Genomic DNA, 24,273 nt, shown 5'->3' with positions numbered 1-24,273 from the left:
TATTGGAACATATCAATAACAACTTAAATATAATCATTATTGAGTCATAGTAATAGCATTGCTTCTTGACCTTTTTAGCGATCGTAACCCTGGTGCTTCCAATGATATTTCTCGTAGCCCCTTTCCAATTTCAACACAATTTCTGATGATACCTATATTAAAATCAGAAAGCCCATTCACATAAAATCGCTCGTAGCACGATGACTATTTTCTAGTTAAATAAATTGGCCAAGAAAATATTCCACAGCATATAGACCTAATTCAGCAATGCATCTCGCACACCCTGATGTGGTGCCTCGTACCCCGATGGGGTCTACGGACCCTGGTTAAGAATCTCTGGAATAGAAATGGCCAATCGGCGAGTAATTCATTGGTATTACTAGTTACAGCTGTGTAGCGTACTACTACTACCCTACTCGCCACCGATAGTAACATGGATACCGAGAGCAAACAGCACCCAGCATGTAACCAACTATACATTACGGGGTCATAGAATGCCAATGGTTGCCATACTCACCTGATTAGATAGCTATATACCCCACGCAGCGTAAGCTAGGACCTTTTGATATGTTACTATTCTCCATGACAGTTGCATAGATTGTTGCGTCCGTAGGATTAAAGAGTCGCCGTTCCGATTCGCAAGTCCTTCTCTGATTTTATCGTTTGACCCGACTCAACTCGAGTCATTTTCATTTAATAACCGAGTCAAACCGAAATCGAGTAATTTTGCGAGAAGGTCGCACCAAACCAGATCACAATTTTCAGTCACGAATCATCAACGGGTCATATTTTATCGTCATGAACTAGGAATGTGACGTAATAGCTGATCTTCTACCGCATTATAGCTTTTAAAAGTGATGTGATAGTGAAGTATGTTGAGATTTCAGTGATTTCAATAGTAGTTTTAGGGTGAACTTTAAGTTCTTATTTCTAAAAAAGATATATGGCACTTGAATATATTGTTGAATACTTGAAATTCCAAAAGACCGTCGCGGGCCGCACAAAATGCTCTCACGGGCCACATGCGGCCCGCGGGCCACGTGTTTGAGGCCTCTGGCGTAGGCGATCTAGGAGGCATGCACATTGCACATGCACACAGAATAAAAGTAAAGAAGATAGTATAGAAAAGAAAGCGACAAGAAATAGGGCTGCATGTCATGGGAATGCTCGCTATACGGCCGTCAGGTCATCCAGTTTTTTTTCTCCTGAGCGCCTATCAATTTTCGAGTCTTTGGTATCACCCGGCCGGAGATCGAACTCACAATCTACCGCTCGAGAAGCCGGACGCATCACCATTAAGGAATAGACCAGTGGTTCTTAATCTTTTTTCCTCCAGCGCCCCCTTTCAAAAGTTATCGTGCTCCAGCGCCCCCACCTTATATTGGAAGGACTGCAATAAAGACAATGGGTAAGAGGGAGGGCCGTAACAGCACTTCGTCAGCCCCCTAAAATAACGATTGTCTTGCGCAGAATGCGCACCAATATCGTGATAAAGCCAGAGGTCTCAAACTCAAATGTGCTCGCGGGCCAATAATTTCTTAGTTTTGATGACGCCGCGGGCCGCACCATCAATAATAGGAATATTCAACGCAGAATTTCCAAGTAGGCCTATTTGACGGGAGTTTGAAGACAGGCATTCAACAAACATCATGAAAATGTACTATTCACGCTTGACACGGAAAAAATCATATTTTCAAATATTTGATCATAATTGTTTTTATGCGGGCATACAGTAAAGTGCGGTCCAGTGAGGCAGGTGAGGCAGTGCCTCACCGCTGTCGTCAGAGCGAGTAAGTGAAAATTGTGAAAACCCTCCATGAGTCGATGATTGTTGATATTTTACATCGATGTTCGTAAATACCTAAATTTGAACATTTTTTCACGCAACATCATCAATTTGCATAATTATTATTCAAAAATACAACGCGAAAGGAGAGTTGCCGAGGCACAGGTGAGGCACGGGCGGGTCGTGCCTCACCTGCGACAATGCAATTCATCATAAATAGCTCGGAATTCATAACAAATGATGTCAATCAAATGCTATCGTCACACTGATTCCGAAAATCCAAATATTAACAGTGTCAGACCACCAGAACCTCCCTCGACAAGGAAGGTGACATTCGGCTTTATTACAGACAATGCCATCGCAGAGAAACAATGGCCAGGTGAGGCACAAACGAATCAGCCTCATGCACTATTCGCTAACAATTGGACAATCGCAGCACAGTGAAACCACTGAGCTATCAATTTCGGAATACAACAGTCTTAACTGTCTTGTAGAAATTATATAGTAGCGACGGCCAATACGCAATGCGGAGCAAATACATTCCCTTACTTTTGAAGCTGTTGTTCATTTTACGTTAAATTGTGGTATATGTGATAGGCATATGCATAGGCTGAATTGTCGTTGCTTTATGCTTCGAATAATTTATACCGGTACCTGAAGAGATAGTAATTATTATCCATCTACACTTGCCCATTTAGCACAATAGCGACCAGTCCTGCATGTATTGTATAATGTGGAATTGCAACGGCTATCAGTGTGCAAAGAAAATGCTCTCCATACCCGTTGCTGTTGTTATTCACATTTTGGATCTATTTAGCAGGCAGGCTACTTTACGTGCATGCGTGTATGTGTGTGTGTGTGGGGGGGGGTGCCTCACCAGCCATGAACCTCACCGCACGTCACTGCATTTAGGCTCCTATGGCAATTAAACATAGATGAATAATATGTATATGGAATATGCATAGAAGTTTTCGGTCAGCAGTCGCAGTATCGATACTTCCTTCCCGCCTTAGAAGCTCCGAAACCAGGGTTGTTTTTATCAGAGCATCCAAAATATGTAGCATAAAGTTACATACGTCAATCGAAACGTCCTTTATCCGAAGTAGTGATACACATTTACACAAAACCGCATAATACCCAAATATCTTAATGTGATGTAGGCAAACTGGCATCGTGTTCCATGTGGTCGCAGCCTATGATGATTCATAGGTATATTTGAAGAACCCTTCAAATCATATAGTATACTGTTCTGACGTCGTTAATATTTCACTTGAGTCATAGCCTATACTCGATTCAGTATCGAATCACTCAAGTATTCGAAGTGCCCTGTCAGCCCTGGATTTAACCCGACCGCAATGTACTCGCCCTGACCTTGATCTGTATTTGGTCTATTTGAGATGTGACATCTTACTGCTGCAAAATCCTGTGATACAGCTTTCTGGGGCTTCCGCCCACAATATCCGAACGGAAAAACGGAACATTGAATAAAACATGCCGATAAATATATTTCTACGGAAGGATATATTTCGGCCGATAAGAATTCTTACAAAGCGAGTGCATATCATATTGAAAATATGCACCGCCGTAATTTCAGCAGTCATTCACATGCGCGGGCATGGTTGTTCATCTTAATTACGGTTGCGGACTCGAGACTGTGCCGAATGGCTTGCTACATCGTTTCTAATTTAGGGGAATACGTTTTGGCACGGCGGAATAAATTAGGCGGGTGTAAAGTACAATACATTTTTTGCTGCAGCAGTACGCCAACTATTGCATAACGGAAGTTAATAATCAAGACATAAAGGAGGTGTCGATGCGGTAGTTTTTCAGATCAATCCGATTCGGGTCAAATGACTCAAACGGTTCAGCGCGTACCGGCACTTCCCCGTCTCATCGTCACTGTGTTCTCTATTCGGAATGACTAACTATAAGGAATTGGAATTTGACTTGAGTCCTGAATATTTCGCTGACGGCTTGGAATCGAACAGCGGGTTAATACGCGGGCGGTTGGACTCCGATAGCGTGCATGTTAACGTGGGACAAGTCTTGCTTATCCTTTGACGATCTGCGCTTTCTGACAAGCACAAATACAAGAAGGGCTAGTAGAACGATGAGGACGAATGCCAGCACGGCTGCCATAATCGGTAGAGCAATATCCTGCGTTGACGTGTCTGAAAATGAAATTGAATTAGTATTGTTATAGTCTCACTATACCAACTGCGCCAGTGATGTTTGATGGCAATATATGGATTTTATATTGCTGCTACATAAGTTAAAACGATGCAGATACTGTCATACAGTTATTATGTCAACGCAAATTCACATGCAATCCCGAGTAGATTTGCCTCTACGCAGCCAGCGAGGGAGATTGTACCAAGCCATTTGGAATAACGATAAGCCTAACTGCAGAGTATCGAATTAATCTGTAAGCAAAATGCTACAACCCTATGTATATTTTGCCTCTGAGAAATGTAGGCTTGAATGAAAAGTAGTTGGCGAGAACACGTAATGTTATTTTGTGCGAGCATGCAATTACGGAGCATGGCCAATTGGCCATACCTATATCTATGTCGGTAATATTTGTTATGAAGCATATATAACGTCACACGAGGTAGATAAAATATCTCGCCCGCACGGGGCTCCTCAGAAATGATTTTAATAAGATTTATTCAGTTCAAAACACCGCAAGATTAGGATAAATGAAAAGATAAGAGGATGCCGAAATGACTTAAAGTACTCTTTTAATGATACACCACCTTGACTCAAACCAATATATAAGAGGCATGGACACTTTATAAAAAGTAATAAAAGAGAACATAGAAAAGCGACGAAAAAAAATGTGACATGTGTCGGTAGGCGAGGTGGATATGAAAAATGGGGGGTTTAGTCATCTTGAGGACTGACAAGTATTTACACCTTATTTATACATAAATTGCTGGTATTGCGATTTCTATACGGACATGCTCGGTTATACACGACGCAATACCGTGGAAATACGGATGTTAGATGACAACTCGTCAAAAGGTAAGAAATTAATAGTCTTCTCACCGTCATTCACGTTGTTGTTACCTCCCGGAACATTGACCCCGATTACGTTTCCTTCACCATCGTACGTGATGTCGTTCGGATCGATTCTGATTAAAAGCGACAACCACGCTGGTGGCGTAGTGCTGTCGGGTACGTTTCTCCGTTTTCTGCCGCTACACGTCTAAGCGCAAAAGGAATACAGTTAGCCCAGTTTTATAGCGAGATAAATCAAACAATGTACCCTGTACCTGAGCGCAGCTTGGCGTACAAACTTGAGCTTCGCAATGCAAGTAAACCGCATTCACTTGACGGAAGAAGAACATCTTGAACGAAAACTGGGCGCTTCCGTCACCGTTGTTGATCATGTTGAACTGTGCCGCTTGCCCGTTCGAGCATCTGTAAAGTATTATATGTTGGGGCATTGATATCGCGGTAACTTCAATTATGTCGGTTACTCACCCATTCTCCAGGAAAGAAAACTGATCGCTGTCGGTTCGTGAGCTTGTTGGCGTACCGTAACATCTGTCGACCTTCACGCTAATGCCGTTGATGTTGTTCTCCACTGATACCTGAACACCGTGAATACGCGCGTCAAACGTAGAGGCGGTCGGTAACGAATAACTTTTAGTTCGTTTTCGAAGTATTAAAGTAGTAAATATCCTGCACCACTTACTAAACTGGTTAGGTTTCAAAGTAATTACACTTCTACATCAAAACCGGTTATTTTTTAAACACAGGATTTTAAAATGAAGAAAGCAGCTTTGCAAAATATTTTGCATCTATTTTACAGGTGAAATTGTCATAAGAGCAGCACGAAACAGCCCTGTTTCACGGTAGCTGAATATATTTTCGAAGATTGCACCGATTTGTAGTGTCTATACTTAAACTGTGTTGTGCACAAAACTACTTTTTGATCTTTGAACATTGAAAATAAGAAAATATCATTGTAATAAGTCGCGGGTCTATTTTGTGTGTGAATTTGGAACAAGAACCGCGCGAAACATCTCTGTTTCGCGATAACTGTATACATTTTCGGAGAGTGCACATATTTACTCTGCGTCGTGTTGCGCTCGTCGCGAAGATACCGCTCACAATTACGAAATTAGGCACGTGCTATTAACTTATGAAAGTATGCCATCTCACCAAAAAATCGATTTTTTGAAACAAGTTCCTCCAGTAATTTTCCTATCTCTGGTCTACTTATAGTTTTTCCATGCCTTGTAAATTTATACTGGAGTAGGAACACTAATTATTTTGACTACCCCTAGTCGAATTCAAAGAGAGCTGTAGGTTACCTGCGCATATAGCGTGTCACTACTTCCGTATGTCTTCGACGTGTCGTAGGCAGACGAGAAAGAGTTGTTTGTGTACATCTGGAACCTCAGGTCGAACTCGCCGGACGCTACCACATTAGGCAGTACCACGGTGCTGTAAAGAACGCGCGGTGTTATCGTCTTGCTTTAATCCCCTTTGGACTTATTTATTTCTTACTCCACTGATCCGTTCAATCCAACGGTAAGGTTCAAGTCGACTGGCATGGCACATTCGAATGGCACCATGATCTCCAGCCCAGTGAAGACGCCGGATGACGGGAGATTGGTGATGTAATTGCTTGCGACGATGCTGGTATTGTCCTGAATATCAAGACGAAAAGCTACATGAACACCTGTAGTATTTAGAATTTACGTATACTCGAAGTTGGCTTAGAGCCGAACACTATGTGATTAGCGTACGACCAAACGCCAGGCGTAAAAGACACAATAATGATGATCTCTATTAGTGGCTTTGTTAAAAATACACGGCTAGACAAAAATATGATATAAGGCCATGGTGATCTTCCTGAGGCCATGAGAGTGAGATTTGTGACCCCTGAAGAAGTGTCAAGTTTCAATAATGTATGGGCCCTCGAAATCGCATAAATGCATTAAACCAAGGCCAAGAAAACGCCAAGAGATAGATTTGTTGACTTAGCACATTAATATGTTTGATATAACATTTATTTAATAACCTGAATACCTTATATTCACGATCATTGTGTGTAGCACCATATCGAATCGAACCATCACCGTTACCAATTCTTAACGAGCTTCATTCCCTTAATATTGTGAATGCCTTATATAGTCCTTTACAAAACTAATCAATTCGCATGTTTCGATTGATGAAATTAATTTTGGTGTAAAAGACCTTCGTATTAATAAACACCATCACATCTAACGCACTCTAAGTATTATAGTGGCAGCTTGTTATGTTGGATCAATCAATGGATGTAGCAGAGCTATATTGAATAAAAACTCGACTAAAACGACAGCTAGCCCGACGACGAATCTTACCGCCGAATAAGCCAAAGACGTGTTACACTCGTTGATGTTGACGCTGAATTCGATCGAGTCTCCTATGATACTGGAATGTGTGGTCCTGTTGCAAGTTTCGTCGGCCAAATGCAAAGCGTCCAGGCTGATATTTTGTTGGCTGTAGTAGTCGCTCAGGATTGAGACATTCATGATGTTTCCGGCGCAGTCCACGGAGATCGGGTTTACTGACGAAAAACAAACATAGCTTATGCCACGATGCTCGTGGTGTGTGCGACTGTCTGGCTAAGAATTGAGACGTCATCTGTTATCAAGGACTGTTCTATGTTGGCGGTATTTGGATGCAAAATTACACGTTGTTCAACAGAATTCGTGATATTAAACAAGATATCAAACATTTTATTACCCAAGACTAGAGCAATTGTGATAAACTACACCTCTTTACAACCAATGCTTTACAGTGAAGTCAAACAACAGAAATTGGTCTACACAGCCAGGCCTACATAATACAACATTCAAATGCAATCAACCAATTAGCAATGATTAAATAAGCGCCGACAATCATCGCCGCAGCCCGAAATGCAGCTACTGCTCAAGTGAATGATTACTGATTAAGTGATTAGTGACAATTACCAATCGGTATTGGCGAAATAAACAGAAAGGGCCTTGTTTGCCATGTCATAAATGTTATAGGCTATTATATATGAAGCAATCGCATGGCGTTTTGAGAACAAGAGTCTTTCCATAGATAGATAGATAGGGACAGAATCAATGATATATGTATCGGTATGCCAAGGGGAAGGGTGTACTTCTCGGCAACAGAGCTTTTTTGCGACATGCCTACTGTATATTCATGAAATTATATGACACTGGTGACGTGCACGCACAAATGTTCGTCTCCTTCCCTTAAACGAAGAGTAAATGTCTTACTGCAGATTTCTCCTGGGCTCGTCCCGTTGTCGTAATAGGTCGCGTTGCACTGGCACGTGAAAGTACCAGCAAAATTGAGGCATTCGGCCAGCGCGCTGCAATTACGGAACTCGGCGTAGCTCTCGATGCACTCGTCGAAGTCTGGAATGAAGACATGTCACATCGTCGATCAAAATATTAGCGGAGGCGGTTGGTAACTACATAATTCTGAATTTTTAGAGTGATCGTGTAGGTATTAGGGATGGTGTGAACCTCTGAAAGGTTCAGGTTCGTGTGAACGTGAACCTTTTTGAAAGGTTCTGTGTGAACGCGAACGTGAACCTCATGACGTCACGTGACGTCATATTGCTAATTCCGACCCTACATTTCAGTGAAGGGATATATATATATGTACAAGATACCAAGCGCCGAGTCGGGCCACATAATGTCACAATGCTGAAGTACATACTGACTTTTTAAACGTCGCCAAATATATCAACTGCGAAGCAATCAAATGATATAATTATCCCGTAAAATCAGTATCTTCCGTCACTTTGTCAACAATTCGACGAGGACTTGCATGGGAATATAATCATACGCCTTAACCGTCTAAGCCAGACCGGACAATGTATTCGGCGTCTGAGTGTTCCCACGTTGATATTAAGCAGAGTGTAAACGGGTTTTACCCCATTAACAGGTCATACAGCAGTAGCCAGCACTTCAATCGCACGTATGTGGTTTTAATGATACAATAAACATATGAAATCGAGAGGAACCCCGTACTCTTGTTAGATTTATTACATCTGACATCGATATCAATTTCATTAATTGGTTGAATAAGCATCAATCGCTTTTCGGTCTTGAAATTTTGTGATTGCGGGTCAAGCTCATAGCAGAGAGTCACTAAATATTGTAACAAAGCAGGTTAAAATTTGAAATTGTCAGGGTGCATGCTCGTTTAGTGTTGATTTTTTATGCTACCAGCGCCATGCCTATAGTGGCCCGCAGTTATAATGCAATAAATTTAATCCAAAGATGGTATAATGAAGTGAAAATTGTAATAAATGAAAAAGGTTCACAGTGCAGAACCTATCAAGGTTCGTTTGTGAACGTGAACCTCTAAATTTCCAAGGTTCACACACAGAACGCGAACGTGAACCTCGCGTTCACACCATCCCTAGTAGGTATTGCTCATTCTCCCGATTTATTCAAGTAGTTATACATGGGGTTGTGCATGCATGTATGTTGAATACTATTGTAGATACTACAGTTTTGAACGGAAGATTACTTACTTTCAACACTTGGGATTTTGTAAAGCAGATAGTGGTTATTGGATTGGTTTTCATTACATCTGCTAGGCTAAATTATCATCGCAACCTAACGAAAAAGCCCCTGCATCATGGTAATTTTGATATCCCCCATCCAATTCCCTACTAAAAGCATCCGACACCTCCACGCCACCAAATCTATCCTTTAAAGCAGGGGTGTGAAATTCAACTCACACCGCGGGTCGGATTTTAATCTGCATATCACTCGCGGACCGGACTAGTCAAATAATTCCAAAAAACTTCGTTAGGGCCACAGTTTTGGCGGTTTATAACTGTATTCAGGCTGTCAATCTTGTTATTCTGCCGATTCCGTTGTTTGCATATATACGTATTGCTAGAATTGAACCACTATGATCAGTAGTAATATACTGTTGTGTATAGAGGCTTGATAATTATATATCACGTTCTGAAGTTGGCTTATTTTCTATGCTTGATATGTTACGGTCGTCATCTGGCGTTTAGTCCTGTGTATGCATTGTGACGAATAAAAGGGATTTAACCGTAAACGTAGATATCGGAATTTTATTCATTATTACTACACCGCGATTAGGATTTTTCAGGAGGCCGGAAACCTTCCGAGTCAGAAGCGATACAGCAGTGCGTCGACAGATATTTGATACTATTTTTGTATAACTATTATAATCTTCATGTAACCTGTATATAAAGGTTTATCGTTGGCGTTTACGGTACTATTAATAACTACGTTTTGGTCCTTTTCCATAAAATTCCGAGCTCAGTCTGCGCTTTTTTGCCTTTAAAGAATTGGGTGACAATGCCACCAAATTGTTCCTAATGGCGACAATAGTGAATATACGACAACGCTGTCGGCTGGTTATGATGCGGCCTTGGAACATTGAGGGATTATTTGTTTGAAGTATTGCGTACTAAAAACTTTTACATTTGTTAGAAATGTGCTGGATAATACAAGCATTTTTCCATCTACTCAGAATTGCTTCCCGGGTCGGATGTTTGACACCCCTACTTTAAAACTACATACATGTGTACAATGTAAACATTTCGATTTGTCCTTCAAGTATAGTTTGGCATGTATTTGAAATAGCTCCTTCTATTTCTACTTGAGTAGCAAAGCTCACTGGTACTTGACCCCGTTCTGATGTGACTGACTCTGTAAAGGTCCGGTAAGCTGATTTTTTATAAAATGTGTGTTCCATAACAGCTGACGCAAAGGTTTTTCGGGAACCCGTACCTCCGGCACCAATAATTGTTCCGAAAGATGTCGTTTCGTTCAATCGTCTTCTCAGCTCGTCAGATATGTCTTGCAGAGAGAAGGTAGCGCCGTTCAGGAGAAGTCCCAGCACGTGGATGACTGAACCTTGAAGAATCCTTTCAACGTCGCAAGAGGTCGACAGCTGAGCTTGGCAGCTTCTGTTTTGCATCGGCGGGAGAAGTACGTCGTTCATCTGTTACGAAAGACGTCTGGATTAACTGGTGCGGTAGAAAGGGCTGTTACAATAACAGAACCAGTGGTCAAGAATACATACCTCTGTACTTATTTGAACACCTCTGCTTCTATCGTACATTACTATAAATTTACGACGCTTCGACTACTTCCATTCAAGTATAAAGTTTTACCGTCCCTGTACTGCGTATGTATATATAATATGTGGAGAAGAAGAACAAAGTCAAATCGCGAATTTTGCTAGATAAGAAATCCTCTGGATTAAGCCGTGTTTTGTAATTTCCTAATATTCATCGAATTATGAGACAGTAATCTGTACAAATTTTAGTTACAGAAATTCCCGATGAGGCTTTGCCAATGATACTTACAAAACTGCTGACTAGACGTGATCTGTTTGTAAATATTTCGTTGGAGCTGTCTTGGTAGGCCTGCACCCAGGTTTCGTCCACCGTGATGTCAAACCTTCCGCCGATATCTGGTAATACATTTGTTAACGTTTACGTCACAGCATGTTTCTGGTATCGGAGACAAGACGCTGTTTACCGTGGATGCAGCAGAACAGGTACGGAGTATCGACGCAGGTGTAATCGGCCCCGCAACCGTCGACTCCCAGCGTACATTCGTCGGCACCTGCGATTGAATTGCGTTAAAGAATCGCGAAATTAACTTTTAGGCCTATCGTTCATTTCTGCACAACTAAAACATTTTGTTTTGGACGACAGACAAAATTCAAAGTGACAAATTTCACTAACAGTCTTTAGAAGCAGTCGCTGACTGATTTTTCACTGAGTAGTTTACGGCACCGTGTAAATTGACATTATGTGGAAGATGACATTTCATTATCAAAACTACCATGGGCTGTCATAGGACTTTGTATATTTTTTTCCTTCACGGTTTGCGGCATATACACCGACTAATCATAAACACATACCCATGTGATCTGCATGTGCACACTGCACATGTATACGATGAGTGCATCATGGCATATGCTGCATTATGCATATGCATGCGAAATAATTCCTTTGATTTCGTTTGGTATTTCTTTATTAGTACGCACGACCTCGCTCATTTTGTGACTGCAGTAGGCTTATAATCACACTATGATTTCGGTGATAACACGACGCAAATCTTTACTCACTGGCGCTCAGCGAAAGCGTGTTTTCGGTCGTTAGATTGACGTTGCTGAGGTATGTATTTTCTTCAACATTTGTGTTGTTAAGGTAGAGATTGACTTGGCATTCAGCATATCCCAAACCTGAACACGAAAAATTTCATCACGAGCCGTGTACATATACGGCGATACTGATCGCCTCAAAAACGTTACCGTCGGCACTCGTATTGCAGCTAAAAGTCATATCGTCTACGATTGCAGCAGCGTCTCTTCCGGTGACGAATGTTCTGATCTGAAAAGATTATGTATTTTTCTCTGATATCAGAACAGTGACCATAAATTACGGTTACCATATTTTGGGATCGGGAAAATAGGACACTTTTACAAATCGCAAAAGTTGGATTATCTGACTGGAAAATGGGCGATTGAACAGTCATTGAATAGTTATTGCCAAAACTTCTACGGATTCTAAAATTTAGACAGCAGTTTCGACATAAGCTTGCATACTGTAAGGAGAGGAATTCTAATGACGACCTCGTGTAAAAGCCCCCGTATCAGGTAACCGAATATATTTTCGAAGATGGTAGCTATCCGTAGCGTCATTAGTGATTTCGCGTTAGTCGCGAAGATTGCAATATCGAAAATAGCCACCTCCGATTAACATGCTCCAAGTGTGCTACCCGTGTACCAAATCTACTTTTTGAAAATGCTTATTTGAGTAGCTTTTGACATGTCTTGGAAATCGATACTTTTCCTTGTAATTCAGCGGGAATTTACAGCCTTACTTTTACCTCTGCTTGACTATCAATGCTTACTACTGACCACCTATTCTTACTACGAATTTATATGTTTCAATATGTTCCCTTTTATCGAATGATGCTCCATACACAACTTCTACAGGTTTACCGGTTTTGCTACGAATCAAGTTCAGCCCCGTATATTGAGAATGGTTCACAACTTACTGCCGCCGTCGCCAGCGCAATATTGTCAATGTAGTAGGCGCTTGATGTATTTGCGAAGGTGGTGGTGTAGTTGACGCTGTCCATAGTTATGTAGAATGTGAGGTTGAGGGTTTGGCGTTGGCCTGTAAAGCATCATCGGTTTAATGATAAACTATATTAGACCACGCGAGTAAAGTATAGCTCGACTCACGTTCGCACGTCACTCCGTTTCCGGAATATCCAGTGTTGCATGCACAGTTGAAGCTACCCGCCGTGTTGGTGCAATTGGCGTTGGTGTCGCACGGACTCGAGGAGCATTCGTCGACGTCTGCGATTCGTAATAAGACGGTGTTATGACATACGTATAATTGTAAGATAGTTAGGATAAGTTTGTGAGTTTATGTAACATGAGTATTTACATTGTGTTCTGAGATCTTATTGATCAGATCTTGTGTGTAAGACCTCCTATAATTGTAGATGATAGGAGATACAACGTACATTTTCGGAAAGCTGTATTTCAGGCGTTCGGTTCAGATAACAAGTGAATGCATTGTCATGTGTCCACCAAGTGTCCATTCTACGTACTCAGTACTGTACACTTGGTGGCCTCAGCAATAACAATACTACCGCAATAACAAATACTAGTTATTCAAGCACACCCGTAACGGGTGGGCTGTCAACTGTCACAATATATTATCTGAGAGCTTATTTGCAGAGTTCATCAGAAATGAAGTACACTTCTGCTTTTTAGGAGTTGTCGAGTAAGTTTTGCCCACCTACATCAAATGTTCTCAGACTATTTCCAAACTACTTAGAACTGTTTTAGGGAAAGCTACTCTCTTGGAGTATTGAAGTAATCTCTTTCCTATTTGTAAAGTCAAGTGATTATGCTGGTATAGGCAACTTCCGCTTTTTTAACATATATATATATAGATATATATAGGAAAAATGTATGCTTTTACTTATTTTTACACTGGATAGATAGCGTAGTTTATAGGACCACTCAAGTATATGTTGTAGATCCAGACTACCTCCACTCGTACTCTACAGTGTTTTATGTGGGGCAGGTCTGGGTTACCTTGGCAATCTGTGCCGTTGCCGGTGAAACCGGTGTCACACGTGCAGGTGAAACTGCCGGCCGTGTTTGCGCAAGTGGCGTTGTCGTGGCAGTCGTCTGTATTGGCTGTGCATTCGTTGATATCTGCGGCAAGGAATCGAATTCGACAGGGTGTTACAGCGGCCAGGTGAGCGGGGCGTATTAGGCTCACCTTCGCAGTATGTGCCGTTTCCGGAGTATCCCGGATTGCAGGTGCAGTTGAAATCGTTTACTAGATCCGTGCAATTAGCGTTCGAGTCGCAAGGATTGCTGGCGCATTCGTCGTTTTCTGCGGAAGAATTGGGCGGCATGGTTGTCAGGTTAAGATAGTGATCATACTCGTACAACTAGATAATACTGGTCGTCTAATAATTGACTAATTAAAGCGAAATTCCTGCAATCTAATTCTTGTTCAATTTATGAAAATGTTTCTATGCTTTAATTTTAATTTTAATCTAATTTTTGGTTTTTTTCTGAAAATGCTGCATGAAAACCGTATCTTTCCAAACGAGCCAAGCTTGCTGTATACGTATAGATATGAACTGAAAATGAATCGATTACAAAGTATTCGCGCATTCAGTAATTGTAGCCTAATTCTGATCCAATTTGAAAAAAAGAAGCTGCTTAGCTATAATTCTAATCAAAATGTAATTTTGAAGAAAAAGAACTGTGCAGCAATAATTCTAATTCTATTTTAATTTGGAAAAAAGCTGTTTAGCTATAATTATAATTCTAAGTACTTTGGGAAAGCTGACATTATTTCAGTCGTCCAATTATGATTGCGATGTTCATTTCTGTATCCATAGTACACACGATTCCAATTCCAATTAATCAAAATTACTGCTCGATTCCGATAAAAGTAGTCAAATCATTCTGTCCAGCCCTATGCACCCCTTCGTACTTGAGCTTTGGCTGGATTCGAACCTGGAGTTGAAAATGTTTTGAAGCGTGAAGACGATTGGGATTGGACGTGGAATTTCCGGGTATGGTTTTGGATTGGGAGTCACACGAATTAAAGTAAACTTACTCAGAATTTTAATAAACTTTAGTCCTAGTTGTTAACTCGGCCGACGCATGCCTTACCATCGATATTGCCATACCTGTACAGTTCAAACCATCTCCGGTGTAGCCAGCTTGACACTCGCACGTATAGCTGCCATTCGTGTTGGTGCAATTCGCGTTTGCGTCGCAGGGAGCGCTGGTAGCGCATTCGTCGATGTCTGAAAATGCAATCGGGCACGGAATATTATTCTCACAGTGTTTTTGATTAGAGATCAATTGCGCAACTATATAAAATCCATTCGGCAAGACTTACCAGTGCAGTTAACCCCGTCTCCGGTATATCCGGTATCACAGCCGCAGTCGAAGCTACCAACAGTGTTGGTGCAGTTCGCAGTTGCTGCGCAGTTGGCTGTGTTGTCGGTGCACTCGTCGATGTCTGAGACGACAGGTATATATTTAAATACCAGCAGTGTTTTGAAATGAAAAATATATTTAATACACGGATGTAACATGATCCTTGTTTAAAATTTGTTTTTATTGTTTGCTTTGCTATTTTATGTTAACCGTAATCATCTACATCAGTGCTTCCCACCCTTTTCAGTTCGCGACCCACTTTAGACAGAAGTTTTATTGTGCGACCCAAAACGAGATATGTCCAAACAAACAAAAAATATTGACAAAAGAAACAGTGAATATACACAATCAGTATATTAGTAATGACAAAGTTGAGATAGCATATTAGATATTGTCAGATCAAGTCTAGGCTTGATTGGCTCGTTTTTCATACTAGGAATTTATCGAGAAATAACTAAATTTATTCCAAGATTAAGGTAAACCAACGCCTATTTTGACAAACGGCCGCATGTACGATCGTCAGTACTCCAACAGCTGCTAGTTATGCCTATAAAACAGGTTTCATATCAATTAGAAAATTTCTGGCATTACATGACAACCAAAGAAGCTCTCTGTGATATATTGGATAAAAAACTGTAACATTCGGAAATAGCTTCGTGACCCAATGGTTGACAGCACTGATTTTCATATCACAATAACATCTAAAGCTGCAATATCTTGTTTCACGTGCACGAGATGCAATGGCACAAATGTTTAAGTTTGAAGCTACAGCTTGTCTTCTAGTCATATTTTCACAGGGCAAAATCACCAACTACAAGCGACCGCAGGAAATTCGGATTAGATTCAAGCTCTCTGGCGTCTCTACGCGTCTATTCTAACTTTCACGTCTCAAATCAAATCTGATTTCCGAGCTGTGACGGCCATTTTGAGCTCTTCGCGATTTCGCAAAGAGAACTCGCGGAAGGCACGCTTCGGGAGATCGCAGTGACTTACCGGTACAGTTGAATCCGTCGCCGCTGTAGCCTGTATTGCACTGACAGGTGTAGGAACCGTCCGTGTTCGTGCAATTCGCACCTGTATCGTCGCAGTTATCCGTTGCCAATGCGCATTCATCGATGTCTAAATATAGGATTGTGAGCGGTGTGTGGTATCAAGCTCGTACAGGTCGTACGGTTCGTGGATGGATACTAATCTGTATATTCATTCGCGTTCTTACCGGTGCAATTACCACCGTTGTCGGTGTATCCAGTGTCGCATTGACAAGTAAAGCTGCCATCTGTGTTGGTGCAATTTGCATTTGGATCACAATCGTTCGTATTCGTTGTGCATTCGTCAATATCTGAAAATGAAGAGCGAAAATGAAATTTTCTTTATAACCCGCATAATGCTAATTTGAGGACCACTGACGCACAAATTGAATAAAATATGACTCCTTATTCTGACTTTGTACAACAAAGTTAAACCTCGAAGCCGCGTCTCGATATGTTTCGAGATCTATGGTCATGGTCACTGTACCGCAGGCCGATATTCCTTATCCCCAAGCCTATTGCATGTGATGATTTTCGATCATATTCGCGATCTAAAAGTTTTAACTAATGTGACAGATGGACTATGTAGAAAGAAATTGGTGTATAGTTCGATTCCGGGATCAATAAATCGCAATGGAAAATTCTAACCGGCATAGCTAATAATATACGTTGAGAAAGGTAAACTTACTACGGTACAACTGTCACCAATTTTTATAAGTGCCCCATCCTAGCATTATATTGTTGTGTAAATAATTGTTGTCAACCGTATGCGGGCGAAGAATGCCACCTTCAGACATACCGTATAGCGGACTACAGCTCTCAAATCCCAGATATTTATTAAAACGTTTCGCAGAATGGTCCTTATGCTAGAAGACCGATTGATAGGTTAACTTCAGTGAGCAGAAAATATCACACTGCTACTACTTTACAGAGATGCCACTGAGATATCTTGGAAAAACCCAGATTTGGACGTTGAAAAACCCAGAAAAACCCAGATCCTATATTTCACTCAAATTTATATGATATAGCTGCAAAACAGTGACTGAGAGTCATCAATGACAGTTATACAGACATTGAGGAAGTTTTAGCCCTTGATATTGAAATCCCAGCTGTTCATTTACATATACATTTTGCTCAGTTAAATGAACAAATCCATCAAAATATGATGCTTTCCTCTCTATCCATTGCTACGGGCATTCAGTATGGAGGGGGGGGGGGTCAATACGTAGTTTATTATATATTCGTAATGTTTGTCACAATGCTAATCCCCATCTATGATGAGGATGATTTTAGGGTATAGTTCCAGTGGCTGTGAGCTTACCAGATAGATTAAAAATATCTTTCGATTCATTAAACCTGGGACAAGCACTTTTATCTGGGATGTTTAGTCGAAAAAAAATGCCAGATCATGAAATTAAGGGTACATTTGAATTTGACAAACCCCTCTCCCTCTGAATAACTTGCCCGGGTGCCCAAACTGTCTCTTTGAGTGTCCCTGTTCAAAGTGAATATACTCTGATGTCAACATGGTAAATTAGTTAGATCAACATTTGGTCGATCTTTCCATGTGCATTAATTGCATACTTTGCAGCAGTTACATACTATTTACTGACGCACAACGAATTTGTTGCAGCGCTAGTATTCAAGTCCTAAATCGTTTTGAATTGCAAAACAAATGCTCCAGAGTTGCCTTGTGAAAATGACTTTCTGCGACCTAGTAGTCAGTATTCAATTAAGCTCTCTCATCACGCCAAGACCTCTCATTGTAATAGTAAATGGATCTCTTTAGACTCAATCACAGTAGAATCCGTCGATAATATAGGATCTTACTAAGCTAATAATCAATTTTGCGCCCTAAAATTGACCTGACAGACATGATGTTGAAAAAAAAACAGATTTCAAGCACAAAAACCCAGAAACCCAGGAGATGCTCGGAAAACCCAGATCTGGGTGGAAAAACCCAGGAGTGGCATCTCTGCTACTTTAGCATATAATTTCGTTACCGGATCGCATTTATATGCCTTACCGGTACAATTGAAGCCATCCCCCGTGTAACCAGTGTCGCATTGACACGTGTAACTCCCATCAGTATTGGTGCAGTTCGCGCCCGTGTCGCTGCAATTGTCTGTGTTGGTCGCGCATTCATCGATATCTAAATCAAAACATCATTTATCATTTCAAAACGCCACAAAACTGCGATATAATGAAAAGATAGAAGGATATCGACACAACTAAAAGTAGCCAATCAGACACCCACCTGTGCCTAGGCGATTTAAATAAGAGGCATGCACACTGGATCGAAAGAAACAAGGGATAACATAAAACGAATAATGAAAATGGACGACGCATGTTTCTATGGGCGAGGATAATATGTCAGATCAAGGTCCGGTAATCTTGAGGGCTGACTATAGTATTTATCCATACTCGACCATGGGTAATATTTATTACATTATATATGCCTTCCTGGCCGGCGTATGGCACCGATCACATTTGCGTACCTGTGCAGTTCACACCGTTTCCGGTGTAACCGGTATCGCATTCACACGTGTAGGAACCGTTGGTGTTCGTGCAGTTTCCGTTTGTCCCGCAGGTGTTTGTACCGGTTGTGCATTCATCGATATCTGAAAATCATTGGTAGCCGTCGAAGCCAATGTGAATATTATATGGTTGAAAAATCGGCAATGGTGAACTTAGTGTGGATGAAATCCTCCCTGATAGTTACGTTGATATATAGGCCTGTAGGTAAGTGCTATGGGAAATGGAAGCTTCGTAAAGACTTGTGTTATGCTATAAAAAGGTTATCGTGTTCCGAATCGCTGATACTATATGAATCCGGCCGTATCGAAAGCTGCAATAGTCGCCTGATCAAATATATTTTGTTGAGCTGGTCAAAATGGCGTCCATGGTAAATTCGAATCAAAGTCGATTCGAGCAATTGAGCACCCCTATCATGACTTCATAACCGTGACAATGACTTGGAAATATGTATCTTATTATGGCCACTAGCAAATTGATGCCAATTATACGTCATCCAAATCAGGAACATGTTGATTTGTGACCATTGCGAGGATCGGTCGCTATCATTAACAGAATATCTTCCCGTGAATATACTTATTACTTAGTCTGAAATCGACTCTCACTATTTCACTAGCATAAGTATAATTGATACTAGAATCGTTGTGCCCATCACCGCCTATAACTAGAGTGTGGATAACCGCTGATAAATATAACTCGGACTCTGTTGACGACACATAAATAATATTACATACCGGAACAGTTCCTGCCATCTCCGGTATAGCCAGTGTTGCAAGCGCAAGTGAAGCTTCCATTCGTGTTGGTACAATTTGCATTTGTATCGCAATCGTGTGAGCCATCCGTACATTCGTTAATGTCTTTGAATACAAATATTGACGTCATACTTATTTACCCGCCTTTCTGGTATTTTGGTAATGATAACATATAGGTACTATAGGCAGCACAGCAGGATAGCAGATATCTGTCAACTTACCGTCGCAAGTAACGCCGTCACCGCTGTATCCCGTATTGCAAGTACACGTGAAGCTGCCGTTGGTGTTGGTACAATTGGCGTTGGTGTCACAGTTGGCAGTCCCGACAGCGCACTCATCGATGTCTGAATGTGTTGTTCGTCAATATATATTCAAGTCACTTACAGTGTATGCTGTATACGACTATACGTAAACTCGTACAGTATCGGACAAGTATACTGGCGTACGCGTACTATATAGTTTCTATAACCCTTTGCCTTGGATTATACGAACTTCTAAATCGGAATTCAAGACATTTGAAATAATCGTGCATACAAAATGTTTAGGTCGCGTCACATATTCATCTGCGACAAGAGCATCCTCTAGTGTCGAACTATTGTGCTCAAATGGGTTGGCAGGTACATCATTTGGTTGAGGATCAGAGATGGAAGGTTTACATTTACTTCGTTCCTGTTAAGTTTAAACCCAACTCATATTTGGATATCATATAACATCAAACTAGACACTTGGTATGTTAAGCACAGAGCAAACTCTTATAAACAGTCACTGAGCAACACTTTGAAAGGAATGCAAAATAGCATACTTAAACCAACCTGTGCAATTTACTCCGTCGCCGCTATAGCCGGTGTCGCAAGCGCAAGTGAAACTGCCATCGGTATTCGTGCAGTTTCCACCAACGTCCGCGCAATTGTCCGAGCCATTAGTGCATTCGTCCACATCTAGGAAACAAACAAACTTAATTTTATGAGCGAATTGTGTTGAGGTACTATTTGGCTCAACAGCCATTGTAGCAACATCGTGTTTATGACGTCATAATGACAACGCCACTTGAGTTGCGTCGGTGACAATCGTCTGTGGCTCTGGCGAGTTATATGGTAAGTATTTAGCACCAGCTCATTGAAAGACTACACGCATAACGTATATGGATGAACGTGAGCATTCTCGGGGAGTCTTGTTAATAAAACAGTCGTCAAAGCACTCATCACGCCAAAGATGAGAATGCGAAAGTTCTTTTCACGGACTGAACGCATCGATGAATAGATCAATCAACCGTTGCTACAATAGGGCGTGAACATTGTCGTCATAGGATGTGACGCTGAACGCGCTGTTATCGCACTCAAACGGTGATTAGATCATAGGCGTGGCCAGGTCATATTTTTGGATCTGTAGCTTTCAGCTTCGAGGACTTATCAAAGGAATCGTCGATTCTGCCATTTGCACGCTTTGGCCGTGACTAGCGCGGTTGAATCGAGCGAAACAAATTGATCTGTTGATTAAGGAAAACATGTGTAGGGAGCGTTGCGCAACTTGAAGCGATGACGGATCGGTCGAAGGAGGAGGAATCCCGGGAGTCTGGTAACCTTAATTGGTATCACTTCCGTCTGTTGTGACTGACGACATACCCCAACCCTATTCCATCCATACCGCTTGGAACAATCACATGCATATTGTTTGTCAAGTATAAATAGTTTTGCAAGTCACTCGAGTAGGCTACTTAATATTTCCAATTACAACACCCGAATATGCCGAACTCTGAGATATAATGGAGGTCGTCGAGTATTATATATTTCGTCGAATTTATATAGAATCAAACTTAGCCTTATTGCGTGAAAATAAACTTTCTCGAATGTCCTTTCCTCAATCCATCGTTCATGACTCTCTTAATACGAGCTAAGCTTTCTAGTAACTTTATTGTATTATTTTTTACATTGTGAGGGGTGATTCCTGCCAAGTGTCAACCGAAAAGCTACGGCCAAATAATATTCCGTTGAAAACGTTGTTGTGAATATTGAAATTTGCCTATCCGTAAAAGATGCGTTGAGAATGGACAATTACTTATCTGATATTAACTCTTGATATATATGCCAAAAATCAATCAGGAATTACTGTATTCCATCGGCATTTTGTAGAATGTTACCAAAGGATGTATAGGTGCATTCACATGTACCAGTTTACAAGTAATTTTTATTATTATTCTAATAATAAATATATGACGTGTATAGTGTAATTAATAAATACTAAAACCACTATAAATTATGGTCTGTCTCTGCTCAGCTTACCTTCGCAGTAAGTTCCATTGCCAGTGTAGCCAGTGTTACACGTGCAATCGAAACCAGGACTTGTGTTGTTGCATGTTGCGTTGTTGGAGCAATTATGCGTGTTCTCGTTACATTCGTCAGTGTCTGCATCAAAGATATAATTGATTAGTAACCTTCTGTACGTAGGCCACAGACTCAAATCAACTGTCAGAGTTCCTTGTTCATTTGGAGTGGTAAATTACAATTCTATTGACATACCCGCGCAATTGAAGTTCACGCTCGTTCTGTTTGGGGTGAAGGATTGTTCGCAATCACATAGGAAAAAGTAGGTCGTGCGAGTGTTGCAAGTTGAATTGTCCCCGCACGCGTTGTGAGTATTGCACGCATCGTCCGCGGTCACGGCTGGTATAAAAAGAAATTGCGCAATAACAAAGTGTTTTCATCATATCTCTTAAACTTCTTAAACCTTTTTGATCACGGACCCCTTCAAGTTTTGTGGACAGATACGCGTACGTACTAAATGTCTTAGGCCGATGACTGGAGGGTCATCACACAAAGCTTAACTCTGTTTAGGCGTTTCAATGCCCGAAACAGGATAGCTGGTGACTAGACATAGACAAGGTATTTACTGTCCCACTCACGACTTCATTCTCAAAGGATAATCTGGTTTTGTAGTAAGGGTAAAAGCCCCAATAACCGTCCAAATTCCCAACGTGACGTCATATAATTCAATAGTCACATTGTATTTTCTTGACGCCACGCCATTATTATGAAAAATTGCCTTCCAGAATAAGTATAGGTTTTATGCTACAAATATCTTTTGACCGGTTCTTGCATCAATTTATACAGAAACACTGGTTATCGTCACTACATAATATCAATTGTCTCTGTTCACGTGTTTGTTATTAACCTGATCACGAATATTATCCAACTATCCTAGAAGTGCTACGCCATTCAAAAAATGGCTAAAGTCTACCGATTTCTGGGAGTAAAGGGAGGATAATATTTGTTACAGTAGAACAAAAATCTATAACCAATTACGGCACCCACCGGTTAAACCAAACGATATCATATTATCCCATGTGGTGTTGGCACTGGCTTCGTCGTCTGCGAAACGTTTTAATACAGTAGATCCATCATCTGCAACATAGCAAAATAAAGGATAAAAATTTAGTTCTGGGAATGATACGACATATCAAATGAATGGAAAGTATCCATTGGATACTGTAGGACATTATTTGGTTGAAAAAATACTTTAAATTCGCGTATACATGGTTGGAAGGTATAGCATAAAACATATTACTTATCATGTAACAATTCCACTGCTTCTTCAGCAAAATCCTCTGATCAGAAATACTGGAGATTGTCGAAAACCAATTGATTAATAATTTTGATATCGTGTCGCTGATATATACAGAATAAAAGGATAAAAAACACGTTATATTCATCGACACCGATAACTTGAAAATATTTCTTCAAATTTAGTTTATTCAGCCCTGCATAGTTTTGTAATGTAAATCTACTAAAATGAGGGTTGTATATATTGTGTTCCCAATACATAACTCATAAATACTGATATGCTCGATACTTTTTAAAAACTTTCGTCAATGTGACCATATGCCATTATGAGTTCATGACACTTCATCATCGTATATCTGATTTGACTCCTCAAGAGATAAAAACGTGGTTAAAATAACATGGCAAGCACTATTGCGTCTATCTAACGTTCAGCGAAATGAGTTGAAAGATTCCTGTAGGCATCACTTGCCTTTCAGATTCCTACACAGCATCTTATAACACATATTGAGCGTACGTATAACTGTGTCATTGGAGAAAAGTTATCGTGTATGTTAATATACATATAAGCTTTTCACTGCTAAGCACATTGAGTAAATAAAATACAAATCGAAATACAACTTACTCAGCCCAACCATCCCCCAGTCGCACACGGAACATGTGGTTTGCGAAGTTGAGGGCACCACGAAATAGCCGGAAATAATCGATAGCAAAATCAACAGCTTCATGTTTTGTATTCGTATATCACACGTCGATCTTTGTAATGTTCTTAGGGCCTAGTTATATATTTATCAGTCGTTCGACGCGGCTTGAGTCTTGTGAAGATGTGGGGGTACGTCTACTTTTATGAGTCCAGTGCTCACAAAAAAGAAAAAGGGGGTAGGATATTTCATAATAACTTCTGTCGATACGGGCATTGAATTGGAACGGATGTCAATGTCAATGCGATTTCTCCCATTGGGTACAGCAATACGGCCAAACAGCGACTGTTGAAAAAAGGTTTGGAATTGTTACATATGACGATCTATATAATCATATACATTGCCTAGCTCCTAAATATTCATTACACTCTTCTCTCGAATATAACATCATGCCCATTGCGCGCCAAGGCCGACGTCTGG

General features: G+C 40.8%; 1 protein-coding gene across 8 annotated transcripts in view; it reads right to left on the bottom strand.

Annotated features, from left to right (window-relative positions):
• The window catches only part of LOC145433173 (uncharacterized), a 165,919-nt gene extending 141,932 nt beyond the window's left edge, over positions 1–23,987 (bottom strand). For 2 of the 8 annotated variants that reach the window (XM_080310130.1, XM_080310129.1), the window contains exons 1-29: positions 23,778–23,987; positions 22,907–22,996; positions 22,115–22,258; positions 21,878–22,000; positions 20,411–20,536; positions 19,820–19,942; positions 19,581–19,703; positions 18,810–18,932; positions 18,338–18,463; positions 16,500–16,622; positions 16,277–16,402; positions 15,243–15,365; positions 15,028–15,147; positions 14,100–14,216; positions 13,910–14,032; positions 13,043–13,159; positions 12,853–12,974; positions 12,104–12,182; positions 11,918–12,034; positions 11,323–11,409; positions 11,148–11,254; positions 10,567–10,780; positions 8,053–8,193; positions 7,144–7,349; positions 6,305–6,447; positions 6,109–6,241; positions 5,273–5,382; positions 5,062–5,209; positions 4,835–4,994 (exon numbers count right to left, since the gene is read on the bottom strand). In XM_080310130.1, coding sequence (XP_080166256.1) covers positions 4,835–4,994; positions 5,062–5,209; positions 5,273–5,382; positions 6,109–6,241; positions 6,305–6,447; positions 7,144–7,349; positions 8,053–8,193; positions 10,567–10,780; positions 11,148–11,254; positions 11,323–11,409; positions 11,918–12,034; positions 12,104–12,182; positions 12,853–12,974; positions 13,043–13,159; positions 13,910–14,032; positions 14,100–14,216; positions 15,028–15,147; positions 15,243–15,365; positions 16,277–16,402; positions 16,500–16,622; positions 18,338–18,463; positions 18,810–18,932; positions 19,581–19,703; positions 19,820–19,942; positions 20,411–20,536; positions 21,878–22,000; positions 22,115–22,258; positions 22,907–22,996; positions 23,778–23,880 — 3,697 coding nt within the window. In that variant the 5' untranslated portion in view covers positions 23,881–23,987. Of the gene's footprint in view, positions 1–3,271; positions 3,958–4,834; positions 4,995–5,061; positions 5,210–5,272; positions 5,383–6,108; positions 6,242–6,304; positions 6,448–7,143; positions 7,350–8,052; positions 8,194–10,566; positions 10,781–11,147; positions 11,255–11,322; positions 11,410–11,917; positions 12,035–12,103; positions 12,183–12,852; positions 12,975–13,042; positions 13,160–13,909; positions 14,033–14,099; positions 14,217–15,027; positions 15,148–15,242; positions 15,366–16,276; positions 16,403–16,499; positions 16,623–18,337; positions 18,464–18,809; positions 18,933–19,580; positions 19,704–19,819; positions 19,943–20,410; positions 20,537–21,877; positions 22,001–22,114; positions 22,259–22,906; positions 22,997–23,777 lie in introns of those variants that run through there. The other 6 variants (XM_080310128.1, XM_080310133.1, XM_080310131.1 and 3 more) reach the window with 6 other exon arrangements.
• Positions 23,988–24,273: the final 286 nt, after the last annotated feature.

The sequence above is a fragment of the Botryllus schlosseri genome, chromosome 2 (assembly GCF_051294905.1).
Source record: "Botryllus schlosseri isolate E-star chromosome 2, Bs_hap1, whole genome shotgun sequence".
Lineage (NCBI taxonomy): Eukaryota > Metazoa > Chordata > Ascidiacea > Stolidobranchia > Styelidae > Botryllus > Botryllus schlosseri.
Note: the sequence above shows the minus strand (reverse complement) of the source record. Positions and strands in the feature narration are given on the sequence as shown.